General features: G+C 51.4%; 2 protein-coding genes across 5 annotated transcripts in view; both read left to right on the top strand.

The window, feature by feature from the left end:
* The first annotated feature begins 858 nt into the window (after positions 1 to 858).
* On the top strand, positions 859 to 3,317 carry LOC126581529 (uncharacterized). 3 transcript variants are annotated; one of them, XM_050245243.1, is made up of 4 exons: positions 859 to 1,072; positions 1,246 to 2,589; positions 2,663 to 2,779; positions 2,993 to 3,099. In XM_050245243.1, exons 2-4 carry the CDS (start codon positions 1,273 to 1,275, stop codon positions 3,053 to 3,055), a joined length of 1,497 nt encoding a protein of 498 aa, XP_050101200.1. In that variant the 5' UTR covers positions 859 to 1,072; positions 1,246 to 1,272; the 3' UTR covers positions 3,056 to 3,099. The 3 variants fall into 3 exon arrangements, with proteins under 3 accessions (XP_050101200.1, XP_050101199.1, XP_050101201.1); XM_050245242.1 differs by having other exon boundaries at positions 1,237 to 2,589; XM_050245244.1 differs by lacking the exon at positions 2,993 to 3,099 and adding an exon at positions 3,186 to 3,317 and having other exon boundaries at positions 859 to 2,589.
* A 5,393-nt stretch (positions 3,318 to 8,710) lies between these two features.
* LOC126570862 (uncharacterized) overlaps positions 8,711 to 17,149 on the top strand; it is a 35,568-nt gene continuing 27,129 nt past the window's right edge. The window contains exons 1-2 of one of the 2 annotated variants that reach the window (XM_050228918.1): positions 8,711 to 8,746; positions 10,859 to 12,678. In XM_050228918.1, coding sequence (XP_050084875.1) covers positions 11,773 to 12,678 — 906 coding nt within the window. In that variant the 5' untranslated portion in view covers positions 8,711 to 8,746; positions 10,859 to 11,772. Of the gene's footprint in view, positions 8,747 to 10,609; positions 10,644 to 10,858; positions 12,679 to 17,149 lie in introns of those variants that run through there. The other variant, XM_050228919.1, reaches the window with a different exon arrangement.

The following is a 17,149-nucleotide window of genomic DNA, read 5'->3' as shown; positions in this document are numbered from 1 at the left end:
GGATTGAAAGTTGACAAATTGGAAAACTTTTCCATTGTGGCTTGAACCGAACCGTCAGACTTGGAACGCTGTTTGGACGAAGTGCATCTTATTCATCATTATTCAGTTGCTAAGCTTGTTTTGGTTGGATGAGGCACTTGGTTTAAACATTGTGAGCTCGTATTTTATGGTAGCCTTACTTCTTCGTTGAGTAGTAACTTTTCTTTGCTTTTTGTCTGGGTTTATGTTACCTTTTATGATTTTATCGAATAAAAAAAGTAAAAAAAAAGTTGTAGCATCATGGTTTTTTACTAGTTCCGATCTGCATTACGACTCATGGTTGCGATGCTATTCGAGCTTTCCATCGATTTTTGGAAGACAATATGTTTGGCGTGTCTATCATTCAATTTACACTTATTTTTTTTTAAATAGTAACAGCGTTGATGACAAAAACTGTTTCTTTTAGCATATTTTAGCAATATATTTATTACACTTAAAAACCATTCTCATGCGTTCCATTTGTATACCGATAAGCAATACTTTACTATATTTTATTGAAAAAGGATGATACACCTGAAAGAACGGTTTTATTTTTAAATAGTATCAAACCGTTACAAAAATACAATTTAAACAACGAGATTTTCCCACTTGAAACTCAACAACACCGCCAGACAGACGCTCACGCATTCCGCCGTGCTGTTGAGCAACCATGTGCGCAGTACGGTGGCCAACCAGCTGAGCGATCGCCGGTGGCAGTTTTTGTATACAAACAATCCGCTGCGCAGATGTTTAAAAATAAGTAACTTACGCACGCCAGCAATCTGACAAGCACATGCAGGTCCTAGCCGTGCAGTTGCTCCGTCAGACCGATCAGTATGATCCGGGGCTAGGCCCAGGTTCTATCGCGTATTAAAACGCCTTCTCGTACAACCCGTTTCGTTGCTTCGTGATCGCGGATTAGTCCGATTGAAAATCTCGTCAGAATTAGCCTACATCCGGTGGTGGTGGATGGTGAAAACAGCTTGGTGGCCAGTTCATTGGCGAAACTAATCGAAAAGTGGGGACCAAAAAAAATCGGCTTATTTTGGCTTACGTAAGTGAGGCCTGATTCGGATTTTTTGCAAAGCAAAACAAATACAGATCCGCGATTTGGCGCGCATGCCCACGGTGGTGGACGGGTGGATTTTATTTTGGTTCCATACCGAAACACGCGTCTCGGTGCCGTATTGTGATATGTTCTCCATTGTTGTTGGTCAGATTTTGTAGGAATTAGAAGGAGACGAGACGAGAGAGATGTCCAAGAAGCAACCGGTGCGTACGCTGAGCGAGATCGCGCTGGCCGAGCTGGCCGGTACGATTGTCGGTGCGATCGGGACCATGGTACAGACGTGCTACGCATTCGGTATCCCACCGGACTATGGGCTGCTGACGATCGCGATCAATTCGTACCTCGAGAGTATGGGTGCGACGAGCAACATCTACGACGATCTGCTGCGTGTGATCCTCTGCTCGGATTCGCTCGAGGCGTCGATGCGTTTCTGCTGCCTGCAGATGCTACTGAACGAGGGTGTCCAGGGACTGGTGACCGATATTTTTCCGGTGGCGTACTACGAGCAAATCCTGAAGGTGATTGCGGCCCGCGGTCGCGGATTGCGTCGTCTCAACATGAAGGGCGTTTGGGTGAAGGAGGAGAGCATGTGCTACATGTACGAGATCGTGAAGCGGTTGCCACGCCTTACGAAGCTCACGATACCGCACATCGCTACCGATGACCTGCTGAAGCACATCGCTGACTACAGCAAGTGTATGCGGCAGCTCGACATTAGCGGTGAGACGGACATCACCGAGATTGGCATCGAGTATTTGTGCTACGGGGAGTGCCGGGAGACGCTAACGTACGTGGACATTGGATCGTTGGGTGATGAGAACATTTGCCACATGGACGTCGCGCTGTTACTGCAGCATCTACCGAATTTGGCCACCCTGCAATCCTATTCGTACGTTGGACGTAGTTTGCTGCACATTCTCGAGGAGAAAGATGCGGGTTTCCGGTGTAAGCTCGCGTATCTGCACGATACGCAAACGAACGGCAAAGTGATGGACGCCATTGTGCGCTGTTGTCCCAAGCTGGAGGACATCTATCTAGATTCGCCCGAGGTGGGTGTTTTGGAGAAGCTGGCCAACGTGCAGTTGCGTCGGCTTAAGCTGCACAAGTTCAACTGCTACGAGCTGACGACCCTGCTGGAGACGATCGGCAATGGGCTGTATCATCTGACGGTCATCAAGGGCTACGGACCGCTGGAAGTTAATCGGCTTGTACGATGCTGTCCCGATTTGATCGATCTCGACCTCTACATGATGGACTCGCTCACGTTCAGTGGTGATCGCAGTTTCGCCAATCTGCAGGGGCTGGAAATACTGCACAGTCCAATCCAGAAGCCGAGTTTGAGGAGCTTCCTCTGTAAAACGACCTCCCTGAAGCGACTTGCCATCGATTCGGTTAGTTTCAGTGATGAGGATATCAGTCAGATGGTGATCGAGCAAGACTTTTATCAGCTCGAGGATGTGTGGTTCACCTCAGCGCCCTACCTGTCTATGGCGTCCGTGGAGGTAAGTAGCAAAGTGTCGATGCACAAGGATACAAGACTGTTAATGTGTTTCATCGGTTTATCGCCCGTTCTAGATTCTGATGGATCGCTGTCCGGAGTTGCAGAGCGTCGGGCAGCTGAGTGGATGGGCCCTCTCGCCGGACGATGTGACGCTGCTTCGGGGGATTCTCAAAAGCTGCAATGCCTCACTGGTACTGTCACCATCAAGTATATTCCCGTGAAGTGTTGCGTACGCGTTCGTGGTCGGTTCCTTCAGTGTTCCTAAATCCATTCCAAAATTCATGTTTTCCATGTACACCATGTATGCATGCACGAACACCCTAATTGGACCCACTGCGCTTCTTAATTCGGCATCACACGGCGTACGAACGCACACGCATAATGACACCCTTCTTCGAACGAAGGTCCTGGAGGAGTTTCGGCCACGCATGAAACCCTTGCTAGCCCTCGCGTGGCTACCAGCGTAGTGTAGCGTAGCGGCCGTAGAGCTGCACCACGTAGACGAGTTCACGACAATAAATCTGTTCTGTTTGTGTTTGACGTGTGCACCGTGGTGGCGATTGTGTTTGATGGTTCTTGTTGTTCCTTATTTTCCAGATTATACAATCCCTGTGACGGAAGTGTGATGGAACTCCTTGTTTACTGCATTCGAGTCTGCGAAACCGAGTCCACGAAGCGATGCGCCGTAACATGTTGCGTTAATTCAATAAATGATCCCAACGAACTGTAGTCGCATGGGTTTGCTGTTCTTTTTGCTGCTGCTGCTGCTGCTGCTGCTGTTGCTGGTCAGGAACTGAAGATGCTCCTCCATTGAATCACATCCCAATAGCGTGGCAAAAGGTGTTCTGAGAAGGAAAACGTTCAAATGAACTGCAGCAGCAGCAGCTGATTGATGGTTTAGACCTGCCGTGTTACATAGGCCGCCGTGGACTGGGCGCAAGTTTGACCATTTGTTAAATGGATCGTACATAACCATCAAACGAACACCTACAGGGCATGATGTGGTGCTGGAAGCATCCAGACAGCAGCGGCACTTACCGATCCGGTCCGAAAAAGGTGCTTCCAGTGCCACTCGGTAGTGATCAACTGCCTGGATAATGACCCCCGGACCCGGTGTAAGGATCGAAAGATGCGCCAAGAACTGGAAGAACGAAAATTGGGATGACAAACAGACGGACGAAACGGAGAACGCAGAACGACCAGCATGACCTGACTGACCGGTAGGCTGAGGATGTGCCCGTACCGCTCCGTCTCGCCGTGCGAAGGATAATGAAGCAAAACTTCATGGTTTCACCTCAACCCGGAGCTGGACCCTGTGGCCATACTCTGCTGCTCGCCAATGCAACGACGACCAATGCTTGCCATCAACAAGTTGAACACCTGCCATTCGCCATCGCTGGAGAAACTCCTTGGCGCAGAACAGCAATGTCCGTCCGTTCTGTGGCTCAAGAAGCAGAAAGAAAGAAAAACAAAAACCTTTTTTGTCGTTTTTGTTTTGCAGCTCGTGCAGAGTGCATCCGTACTACCTTCCGCGTTCCTGCTTGCACACGGCAATCGTGAAACTTCCTCAGCTTCCTGCTTCAGTTTGACGGCAGCCAGAAAGTGCAGGGTGCTGCGTGACAAACGCGCCGAAGATGCAGAAGAAGATGCAATCCGCAAAAGCATCGCGCAAGCGTCGATACCGGGCAAGAATGAAGCGAGCGAGGACACGACGCGTTGTGCCGTAGATCGGCTTCCAGCTTCCAGTTTATCGAGCCTTGAACGAGGCACCAAAAGGGACACATTAGCGCCGATTACGAACGATGGTTGGTTGGTGCCGATGGTGGAGATGCCAGCCTGTCTCTCTCTCTCTCTCTCTCTCTCTCTCTCCCTCGAGAGAGATGGCACTAAAGCTTGACTGAGCGCACCCAGATGCATTCTAAATTTGCTTCGCCAACGAATCTCCACCCCCCCCCCCCCCCCACTCGTTCGGTGCATGGCCCTTGGTTTGCGATCTCGTCTCGGCTTTCAATCTCTTTCGCCGCCATGGAACGGCCACCATCGGTTTGGCTGGGAGAAGGTGTATTTGGTGCGATCCAAGCACTTGTTTGTGTTGGAAAACTTATAAGTCGACGTTATTAAGCGCCTGAGATCGTGGAAAGAGAGAAAAAGAGCTGGCACAGAAGTGGTAGCATCCCGAGTAGTGAGTGAGGTTTGGCAGGCAGGCTCATAATAAATTTTATAGAAAGTTATGCTTTGACAGCTGGGATTAGCGCACGGAGCGGGTGTAGGGGGCCAGCAGGGCCCATAAACAACGAACCGAACCCGGCGGTACGGTGGCATCCTTGGAAGACAGTATTCTGCGCGATACGCGTCCGCGAACTCAAGAAATGGCGCAGCTGTAGCAAGGCTGTAGCTCAAGTGGAGAAGCAAATCAAATTAACTAAACGAGGTCTATGGAATTATGCTCAGACGAGGACGACGACGCTAAGCAATTACCGACCAATCCGAGGCGGTACACCTGGCAGGCTTATTAAGGCTGGCGGAGAAGATTTATTGAATCTGAGGCTCCGTGTGTCTCGTCCGACCTCGTAAGGCAACCGACCCGGCACCGGTTGTGAGTTGCAAGTGCGTCTTCGATACCTCGGATTCGGATCAACCGCGGTATCCCTTTCACCACCATCACCCGGGGTATCTGCTAAACCTCTCTCCGTCTGTCAATCAAACTCGACAAACGGCGCACTTGCTGTTGGTCCGTCGGTTGGCTCCTACACGTCGAGCCTAAACGCTAAGCTACCTATTATGGCTCGTACTCGGAGATGACAGAGCGGGAGAGAGAGAGAGAGTCCTTAGCGGGCCATCAAATTGATGTAACCAACCCCGTGGCTGGTCCAGTGACCCAGATAGTGCACCCAGAGGGCCGTCATTCTCCCTGGACGGTGAACGCGAATTATGCGAACGGAGCAAGCAATTGACGGTTTGGACGGATCGCGTATTAAAACGCACCGATCGAGGTAGTGCGCTATACCCTCAAAACGACCTCAACAGAAGACAATAAGAGGTCATTAGTGTGTGACGTTACTGGTGCGCGCGCCCGCAGAGCTGAAAGATGAAGTGCTTAACGTCGTCCACTTGCTTCATCATCACCTCCAGCATCATCGACACAGCATCTTTGGCATCGTTCGCCCTCTGAAGACCAAATATTTGGACAATCGGTGGACTCGTGATGATCACCGCTGTTCAAGTGGCCTCGATGGGTGCTCACCTGGGAAGCACCAGCGATGCGATGCAGGCGAGCTGCTGCACCCCAAAGCTTTGATGGTTGAGGTTTGAACTCTTTGCTAACTTCCCCCCTATTTTGGTCAATCTTTATACTCCGAATGGTCGCCCTAGGGTCACGATGTCGGTCACTAGCATTTTTACACGTGGTGAGAGGTGATGGCGCGGCAGGTGATGAAATATAATTTTGTAAATTACACCAACCAACCCCCGTTGTAGCAGTGGAGAGAAGGGAAGCAGCGGTGCATGGATCTTGTCGATGCCGTTATACAACACCACAACTGGCAACAAACTGCAACACGCTGCAACGTAAATCATACAAAAAGCGCTAACCAACAACCGAAGACATCGAAAGCACCCCGCATCCCCCCCTTCCAAGCACCCATTACAAGATCACGGAGGCCTCCGGTTTGGCCTCCAGTCAGCCAGCGTCTTTGCTGCATGTGGCTTCGCTGAAGTCGATGAAGCAACGCACGTTCTGTGTGTAGTGGCCTGGCCACCGCTAGTGCCCGCTAGGTGCTGGTGGTGCGGTTTTTTAAGTAACGGCAACTTGATGATCAACTTGATCTAGTTAGGCAAGGCCACAGGCGGATCAGTGCGTCGAGATTAGACAGCCAGATACGCGACGTGATGCCGATACTCATCTCCACGAAAGATGATGCAAGGTTATGAACGGTTTTTGGAGTAGCGGATAGCGGGCCACACTTCACTTCACTGCACAGCCTTCAGCACAAAACCCCAACAGCAAACAACAACAAAGAAACGTCTCCATCAAGATCGATGGTCGGGTTTTTGGTCGGGGCGGGTGGCCCCTTGTCCACCGTGTATCGGTTCGATCGATCGTTCAGACCAAACAATTCTCAACTTCTTGACTTCAGATCAGACCACAGCGCACAAAGAGGCCCATCATGGTCCACAACCCCGAACCCGGTATCAGTGTTGATGGTTGGGGGTGGGGAATTGGGGAGACCGTTCTGTCCTGTTTTCGGTCAGCATCACGGGCGGCATCTCTCTCTCCCTCTCTCTCTCTTGCTCTCTGTTGGTGACTGCAGTCCGGCAGGCATGACGTACCAATTATCGGCCGTTCTCTGTTCTCGAAGCCACGGAGGAACCGTAGCTTGGAGCAGCAATAGGCCACCACAACCTGTGGAAGGGGAGGATGAAAGGGGTTCACACAGACCCCTGGCCCGCCCTCGGAGCGCCATCACAACAACGACGAGCGGCGAGTGGGGAAAGTTCAACGATCGTTCGATGACGGTGCATACTTGACGTCGCCACTGGCCAGCGCTGATCGCTGACACTGGGTTCGTCGATGCTCTCGCGCGGACCGGCCTAATGATTGGTATACACCGTGATCCCCACCCAAAAGGGAACCGGACGAACTAGAGGGCACTCGTGAGATCACGGGCGTAATTTGCCAACCCCCCCGTTCGTTGATGTCGTTGATGCGTTTTGCTTGGTGCAGTGCGTCAGCGTCTTCCGGTGTGATTTGTTGACTGCTGAGTGTCATGTGGACCTTATCGTTAAAGGTACTGGCCACATAGCCGTTAGAAGCGCTTAATTAACACTCGGGGTAGTTAACACGAAATTCCGCCGAGTGGACTCTGTGTCTGGAGATCTCGTTCCCTTGTGAAGGTTCAGTACCATTAGCACCAAGGGACGAAGATGAACGTTTTGGGAACTCGTTAGTCAATGTAAACAGTGGCCAGTCGGTTGCGCCAAGACCGAGCGGGAATACTTAGCACCTTTGATTCATTCCCTTCCAAACCTTTGCTGCTTTGCTTGAACGATCGCGATCTCCAGTTCCTCCTGAGCGGTGCATTTGGCCGAAGATCGACGACCACGATCCACCTGACTTCCAAAGGGATTCTGCCGCTCATGAAGGCGCTCCTAAACCCTTCCATAGACACGCCAAGTAAAGGTCGCGGTTTCGGAGGGGTGTTCAAAGTTCATCGACAAACCAGATCGTCCGCACTGCTCCAACCAGAGGTCATCAGCATCCGCAGCATGAGCAACAGCAGCAGCACCATCATCATCATCATCATCATCATCTACCTGGCGATTAGCTGAACTAGGAAAACCTTGAAACCAGCGCCAGTTCTCTGCTGTGCCGGATTGCGTGCTCCGGCCACCACACAACCACCAGTCAGTCAGACAACAAGCTACGCATACTGTTGGTGGCTGTCGAGAAGGCTCGAGGCACCTCAAACCATCGGTCAACATGACGAAGCGGTCCAAAAAGGTTGAGGTCCCCAGCAACAACCGCTGACGATGCCTGATGATTCAGGCCTCTCTCTCAGGTAGAGCCACCTCGCTCCGCCGTACCACATATGCTGCAGCATCATTCTTTGCAATCTCTTTTCGCACTCACACATATAACCGTTCTCTCGCTCTCTCTGTCGATCTCTTTGCCACCGTTTATCTCTTCTTTCTGCTCGCACGCACGCTGTTACTACCCTTGCCCATTGAGCCGACGGCGACGATGCTGATGATCAAGGTGTGCATTGAATGAACGGCGTGCGGGCTTCTTGGATCGCTGGTGTGCGTGCACGTTGTGGCATACGTTGTATCGTTGTGGTGGAAGCTTCTCGCTTGTTGAACAGGTCGTTGTTGTTGCTCTGGCACAGTTCCACCGTTCAAGCGCCGCCGCCACAGGTTTAGTTTCTCTTGGCCACTCGACGGCGACCGACGCAACCCTTTTCTGGTCCGTGGCGTCATCCGCGTTAACGTGTTTGTGCGCGAGCGCGTGCGTGTCCCGCTCTCACCGTCTCGCTCTTTCGTTCCTGCTCACGATCATCTCGCCGTGTGACGATCGCGTTTTTTTTCGAATCGATTTAAGCAACGAGCCCCAGAAAAAAAACACGGTTAGTGGCGAACTTTGAATACTTCTGGTTGACGAAGTGCGTGTTCCCCTCTCAATCCCCCCCCCCTCCTTTGTGTAAGTAGTGCACCCCCCCCCCCCCCCCCTGTCACAGTGTCCAAGCGGGGGGCCACCCCAAAAATCGAACTTTGCTGCGTGTGCGGTGTAGATGCATTTGGATTTGGTGTCGATGCGCGGCGTGTTGTGTGCTGCTTGATGAAACGTGTCCCCCTCTCCCCCTTTTGGTGGGGCCATAAAAGGGGGGGAGAGTGTGCACTGCATGCCAGGGTTGGGTGGAAAGCTTCAATCTCGCTCGAGCGCGCACCGTGGTGTTTGTTCCATTTAATCGGTTCCACCGGTGTGTTCGGAACATTGCTCCGGCCCGGCCTGAACACACCGCTGGCATATGATCGCGGCCGCACGCCTCAATCTGGCCTCTCCCCGGTGTGGCTTTTTGCTGCTGCTGTTCATGTTCCTGATTGCTCCTTCTTCTGCTTCGCTTTGCTGTGGCTGCTGCTGCCGCTCGCAGTTTACCTTTCGCTCGATCTTGCCTTGCGTCTCGATCCGTTTGGCTCTCGACTCTTCTGGACTTTGATGTTTCCCATTCGCGTTCCCGTTTTAGTTTTTTCTTCTTCTTCTTTCAACGTTCCTCTATTCTTTTGTTTCTATCTTTCGCCCGTTCGCTTCTTTGATTTTTCTCCCTTTTGCGTCTTGTCTTGTTTTCTTTCCAGTTTTTCTTGATCTCTCGCTTCTGCCTCATTTCTAAGGTTGCTTTTTAAAGCTACGGCACTTTTCTTTCATTCTTTTTCGTTTTCGAGCACGAGCTGCGCCCTGCCCCCGGGGCTAGACAAAGGAGAGGGTGTTTGTACATCCTTTTTCGGAAATTATGTTTTCCCCTGGCTGAGGTTTGTTTGAACCAATTTAGCTCCGAGTTTTCTTTCGAGATCAATTAGAAACTAAATCAAACAAGACGTGTTCAATAAGGAAATATGCTAGCAAATGGGTTTCAATTTTATTTTGTGAACGGATATGATTTTTACACCATTAATACTTTCAATTACTTTAGTTTAAATCCCCTTTTTTTGCTTAACCAAAAAAAGTCCCCAACATAGGAACTGCTAACCCACTTCCGCCATTTGTAAAACCACCATCCAGGAACCTGGAGGTGCATCGTCACATCTTTAGCTGAAGAATGGTCGCTTCATTGCAAAGAGGGTCCCAGAAAGAGAGGGGATCATCGCAACAATGCGCTGCGCTGTGTCTCACGGTGCGCCTGTTGCGGATGGCGGATTGTCCCGGCTAGTAGCTGCATTCGATGGTGACCATCGCGTCAGCTGTGTGCTGCAGCGGAGCAGAGGGTCGCTGGGAAAGTGTATACAAGCGAAGCAGCAAAGTTATGCAGCCCAACACCAACACCACCACCAAGAGGAGCTACGCACCCTTCTTTCTCACACAATAAAAAACAGGGGAGAGTTGACTCCACGGACTGGTGCACCCGTTGACGAGCGGTGCTGGTGCTGGTGCTGGTGGGAAAAAACCGGTGAAGCACGGCCGGTGACAGCGACCGCTGTTCCGACCCCCCCTCTCTCCACCAGTGCACGAGGACGTTCTCAGGCCCTTTTACTGCAACCCCTTCGCATCTAAGGGGCGCGTGTGTCACAATGCGTTTCCCCTGCGTGCTAATGTCCGGCTCATCAAATGCATAGTCACACACAGACTTGCACACACGACGACAACAACAAGGGTGACATGGTGCCGCCTGCCAACACAGGCGATAACGCGTTTGCCCGCCTATCTCCAGTCCGTGTGCGATTTTGGGGCTGGCCTTCGATGGTGGCCGAGGCTCGAGAGGCGAAGTTACGTTTATCAGTCAGTTGCTGTTGAGTTGATGAATGACAACCCTCCTCCGTTACTCGGTTGTGCGTCTCCTTCAAGAAGTGTGTTCTAGTAGCGACGAGTAGTTGACAATTTGGACAGTTCACCATGTACCGCGGCTTTGTTTACACTCTCTATCAGTGGTCGGTTGATGATAGTAGTAGTAGTACGGCTACTACATCATCAGATGGTGCCGCGCACCTCCGGGGAACCTTCGCCGTTGCACCTGATCGATTCTCATGACGCTTCTCTCTCTCACTTTTCTTCCTCTTCCTAGCGGTGACTGTGATGTGCAAAGCGTGACAACTCGTCGGATCGAAGAAGCTTCGGGAAGACCGCCCAGTGGACCGCGTGAAAGCACGCGCGTGTTCCTGTTGTGTGAGTGCGTTTGCCTGGTGATGAGATTTGTGAAAATCCAGCCAACCAACCAGCCGAATCCGGTCGATCGTTATCATCACCCACGTCTTCCACGTCCTCCTACTGCTGTTCCTCTTCGTGCAGGCGCGATTGATATCTGGCGTGTGCATCATCCATAACGGGCCGTGAAGTTGTCGAGTAAGATAACGAGGTGAAGCCCGGGGAGAGATCGGTACAAAAATAAGGCGAGCTCAAAAAAGATCATCTCAACCAACACGGCCAGGCCACCAGGTGGCCATCAATCGATCGATCGTAACATCGATGCGCTCCGAGTCGGAACGGAACCAGAGCAGGCGCCAGAGCAGCCAGTGCATTAGTGGCTCGGTCTCGGAGTGATTCACATAGGAAGCGAGTGGGTTTCGATTCTGCGGTTCGACGTCCCCTGTGCACGCGTAAACGTAACGGAAGTGCCGGAGTGTGGAGGAGTGTTTGTGCGTCACTGGCAAAAATCAGTGGCCGGAAAATTCCGGAAGCCCGCTACAGTGTAGCGTGTGAGCAGAGCCCAGGGAGCGGCCATAGCGCCGAGTGGTGTTAGTGCTTTTTTGGGGGCTACTGGCGAAGCTAACGGGAACGGTTGGTCTGTGTATCTGTGGGAAAAAGAAGGAGCAAATGAAGTGCGTGGAAATGCTCGAGTGCGTCAGCAAGTGTGGAAAGCGATTGTAACGAGTGTAGCTCACCAGAGAAGCGAAAAGTTCAATTACAATCCCGGTGCTCTAACGGATGTGCGTGCGTGAGTGTCTATCAGTGAGCTAGTACCAGTGTGACGGCACTTCCATGTCACCGACAATAACGGAGATCTTTGGCATTACAATACCGGGTACACGTGTCGGTGGTAACAGTATCGGAAGCCCAACGATGCAATCACGTGATCATCCGTTCAATCGGTCCACTCGGCCACTGCTGGAGCGCCGAGCCCAACCGCAGGTCGTCAGCACGAAGAAGCTGCAGCAGCAGCAGCAGCAGCACCAGTATGGTCAACCCAAGGTGCCGGTACGGGGCTACAATGACTTCAACCTGATTAGCCGCGAGTACGAATCGTGGAACTCGACGAACTCACACAAGGGCTACCCGTACGGTAGTCCACCGTCGCCGACGAATGAAACGTCCGATCGGTTGCATCGACGCCAGCCGGACTTTCAGTTCTCCGATCTGGACGATGGTTACCGAAGAGCGCAGCATCATCAGCATACCGTCAACCAGTACACCGTCAACCGAAACAACAGCGATGACGATGATGATGATGATGACGATGACTACGATGAGCTGGTGTACCATCATAATCAGCTCAATGCAGGAGGACTAAAACCGATCAGCAACACCATCAACAACGCCCAACAGCAGCAGCAGCAACTCCGTCGACGGTTACTGGATGCTGCCTCACCGGGACCACTTCCTCCTGCACCGCCACAGCGGCTGTTCCAGCAGCACAAGACACCGCCACCACCACCGCGGCGCACGGAATCACCGGTCGCACCCAAGCCGGTCAACGCGGCCGATATTGATGGACCGTTCGTGTTCGGTGTCCATCATCCCAACACCTTCACGCCGGCCTACGGCACCAAAGCGGCAACGCTGTACGGTGCTGCTACTACCACCACCACCAGCACCACCATCAGCACGACGGCCAACAGCAAGGACACGAAGGATATGGTCGCCTCCGCCAGTCCGGATTCGAGCCAGGTAAGCCTTGGGGTGCGCTGGTGTGCATTTTGTTTGTCCTTCCTCCTTGCCCGGTTCTGGCACGAATTCCTTCGAGCGAAAGTTATCGCGACTACTTTATGGCCGAACCGAACGTCCCCTGAACCTTCTTCTACTGCTACCCCGGGGGGGTTGGGACTGAATGATCAGCGTCGCTCGAAGAGGGAGGCGAAGCAGTATGCAAACAAAGCAATCAACTCCGGTAGAAGACTTGTCTGCTTGCCCGAAGACCTACCTAAAGGGGCTGGACCTGGGTTGGGCTGAGTCACGGTCGGTGGATAACGCAGCATAAGCCGACAATGGCCGCTTGGTCGCGCCAACTACCCGCCGGAACGAAGATTGCAGTCTTCACCGTTCAGCCCTCCAATTTGCATACATACACGGGCGCACACAGACACAGCATAGTATCATCATCACCATCATCCAGGGGTCTTCTCGCGCTTTTTCAGCCTTTCTTCGGTACGGTGACCACCATCAACAGAGAGAGAGAGAGACACAGCGAGACATGGTGCCGGTGGTGCTGGTGGAGGGCTCGATGATGCCTCATAATTTATGAGCGGATTCTCCACCGGGTGCACGGTCCGCTTGCGCTAAATTGGTGGAATATATTAAAGAACCCACCAAGCAGTCCAAGTCCAAGTCCAAGTCCAAGCATGCGAATCCTCCCTCTCGAAGTCCGGTTATCGGGTTTATGTGAGTGCGACGGCGGAGGACTTGGAGTAGTCGTTCGATTCAGTGCACGTGGAAATGGTTCGCATCCTTTCCGACTCCCTTTCGGCCTGGACTGCTGGTCGGTGACAGTTCTCCAAGTCCAGTTCGCACTCGGAATTGCATGAGATTGGTCCGGTCCTCACTTCTTTTCAATAATCCATGCTACTGTCATGGCCTGCTGCTGCTGCCCTGGGTTCAACTGTTATTGCAGATGACTTCTGAGGCTTCCATACTTGGGACTTGGCTCTTGAGCGTGGAAAAAGTTGAAGGTGAGATGCCGCCTTGACAGCAATGACCCATCGAGCATTGAAGCAATTGAATTTGATTGCACTGCCCTCCTTCTACCGGGTCTCTCCGCCCTCCGGATGTTTGCAATGGTATAGGGTCTTCCCAATATTGCATTCGTATCCAGTACCGCGAGCCAGTTTGTGGCGTAACCTGGTGTCGCCTGTGTCACGTTATCGATCCCCGCGAAACAGGCGGACCAATTTTGCGCTGGCCGCTGGCGACGACGATATCGGCTCGCCGCCGACACTTTGCCAAAGATATCGATACTGCTACCGATAGCCCCCGGGGGTGGCGATGCACATCGTTATCACAAAGTTGGGTTCGCGCAATGGACATTTTATGATAGGACAGGCCGCAGGCCAACCGGTAGCCGGCTGTCTGGGTGCCTTTTTTTTTCAACCACCAGCCACCACTAGCACCACCACTACCGTGCCATTGTCGTCGTCATTGGTGGCTTCTGTTTGACGTCGAGATTGGCTGGCGCTGGTTGCCGATGGTTTAATTACAGTGACGATGCCCTTGGCAAGACAGCAAGACACGTTTCTTCCAGGGAATTGAGTGCTAAGTGGCGTCAATTAACCTACCGGAGCTTATCCTCGTCGATTACGTGACGATAGAGCGACGGAGTGCAACTTGTGTGAACACATCTTTGCTTGCCAATAAAACACGCTGTTGTTGGCGATAAGAAAAAGATCGCATTACGTCAACAGCGATGACACACACGCACTGGGTCAGGTGTGCGAGCTAATCACCATTTTTGGGCCTGGTAGCGATCGAAGCCGCACTTGGCACATGCAAATGTTTGCCTACCGGAAGCGACCGTTTTCGCCTTGTTTTGGATGATAGCACAGTTACTGGGAACCCCCTCCTTATCCCTCCCTACCCGAATCGGTGAATGGACGCGCACTTTTTCCTAACACATGCCGGCCACACGCATGGCTTTATCGCTTCGCCAATTGCTTCGCACCACAGACATTCTCCGATTTGTGCTTGGCAAACATACGGCAATCGCTTCGCAACAGCCCCAACGGAACGCTAGTGCGCAGGGATTGGTGTGCCGCTAGACAACGTGCTCTGGTTGTGCACTTTCCGGTAAGGCAGGAAGGAAGGAAGGAACGGTGTGTGCGGTAACGGTTTATGCTGGGTGGCCAAGGTTGTTGCCGTGTTCACTTTGCATCGTCCATCAGCACAGCTGTGCTTGTGTGCGACGATGTTGACATCCGGGCTTTATCGGCCGCTTATTGGAAATTGATTAGCGAATTGGACTGAGATCAGTCCGCCTCGCTAGCGCTCGCTCTTTCTGCTGGCGGGCTGGTGGTGAGGATTGAAGGTTTGAATGAATGGTGGTGATGGTGATAGTCAACAGGTACAGGTGCGATCTGAGTCACTGGGAATACACTGCACAGTGGGATAAAGGATGGTAACCGAAAGGGGGAAAAAACGTAACCTTTTAGTAACTTGTATGCAGTAGAGCGTTAAGCGTGAGTCATTGCTTTCTATATTAGCTGTTGAGAATGGAGAACAGAAGGTCACTTAATTGCTGTGCTGTTAGCTACTTCATTACCGACCGATGCATGCACCGATTGCATTGCTTTATTATGCGCAATAACCGTTTGTGTAACTTTGATTAGCATATCAAACACTATCTACATGAAACGAAAGGCAGTTGATCATGTAGCAGATTGTTTGTAGAAGGAAAATCTGTGTACAGCAATTATTGTTGATATGTTGATATTATGATTGAGCAATTATCATACACATTATGCATGTAAGTGGTTCAATCTTCCTATTAGTTTGGTACAAGCTTGGCTAAACTTTTTCAAATGCAGTTTATTTAATGTTTCTAATTTTATTTTAATTGTGCTTGGTTATTATCATTGCAATTGACAATTACAATTTTACTATTTTTCTCATGTAATGGCGATATAAATAATTTTAAAGCTTAAAAATTTAATAAATAAATAAATTGATAAGACGTAGAAATTCCTCCTCATGTGATGCAAAATAAATATTTGCTTATGCTATCACAGTGCAGAGGCATGCTTTTGGCTATAAAAACCACCCATTTCAACTATTTGTTGGACCTAATGTTTACATGATGCTGCTCCTTCAGCATAAATATTGAAATTTGCCATTGGGTCAGGTACCTTCCAAAAGAGGCCTCCACTGTAAAGCGGATAATTGAAGCAATTGTGACAAAAGAGACAATGTCCTTTAGCCCTTGCGGACACACATACACACAGAGCTAGGTCTTTGGTGTGAAACCAACAACAATAGTACGTTGTTGCCGTCAAAGCGCTACCTCCAACGGTGGCCACAAGGTGTTTACCTCGAATGATTGCCATTTGTCATTTGTCACACATCATTTCAACCACCGCGCACTTGGCACCACATCACACCCACCTAGTGGTTGTGGGTCTAGAGGTCGGTTGGCCACAAATCTTGGCCACCGATCTCGCACCGTCGTCTGCCGGTCCTTGCTCGGATGGTGCTGGTATGCTGGGCGTCCGTTTGTCGTTATACAATTTAATTAAACCCATTGAATGAGCGACACTCACAATGCGTGTGCGTGTTTGGCATCACACAAAACGTTTGACAAACCCCTTCAAGGCACTCCCTTCTCCCTTTCCCCTTTCCCCTTCCGAAAAAGAGTAAAGGCTTGAAGGCGGCTGCAAAAAGGAGGTTCCAGCATCTTGTTATGCTGCCTCAGGCACAGGGACTGAGGCCACCGAGGAGAAGGTACGACCGGGGGCTTGAGTGTCGTTAATTATGCTGCTCTCCTTATCCACACATCCGGCCTCCGGGGCACCGTGGCGGAAGTGAGCGGGCGGAAGAGTTAGCACACTATTGGCGCGTAATGAAGGGTAAAACAATGAGCACACATTAGCGCCATTGAGGGCTGCTGCACCACCAACCGCAAGCGCCATTGCTACATTGCGATGTATTGCCAACCGTTTCGCGAGCAGAGCCCACAGTTGGTAACAGCCCGGGAATGCCCTCGGCCCAGGAACATGGACGTGAAGCTGGTAACAAATAGCCTTCCCCCAAGGCCACAAGCCCGTGGAAGAAAACACCCGTGAACGTGGCTTAATAGTCGAACGAGGGTGGGGATGGGACCCACGCACAAGCCCTCGGCGACTTCAAGGACATGGCGATGGCGCCGTATGGATAGCGACGAGTGGTTGTAGGATCTCTGCGGCTGCCATCAAATCAACCCTTTTGCACACGTTCCACGTTCTGGGTTTTTGGGGCCAGCTCTTGATCACGTTTCAGCCCAGCGTCGTGAAGTCGAGTGGCCGCACGTCGACGTCGACGGCCAGGACGACGTGGATCCTGTGTGTTGGCGAAGCTTTCGTTATTGTTCTAATTTTTCGCATTCCAACATTTCCATTCCTGCACGTCCCAAAGGGCAGGGAAAGGGAAAGAAAGGATCATGATATCATTCTCCTTCTTC

This window comes from Anopheles aquasalis, chromosome 2 (assembly GCF_943734665.1).
Source record: "Anopheles aquasalis chromosome 2, idAnoAquaMG_Q_19, whole genome shotgun sequence".
Lineage (NCBI taxonomy): Eukaryota > Metazoa > Arthropoda > Insecta > Diptera > Culicidae > Anopheles > Anopheles aquasalis.
Note: the sequence above shows the minus strand (reverse complement) of the source record. Positions and strands in the feature narration are given on the sequence as shown.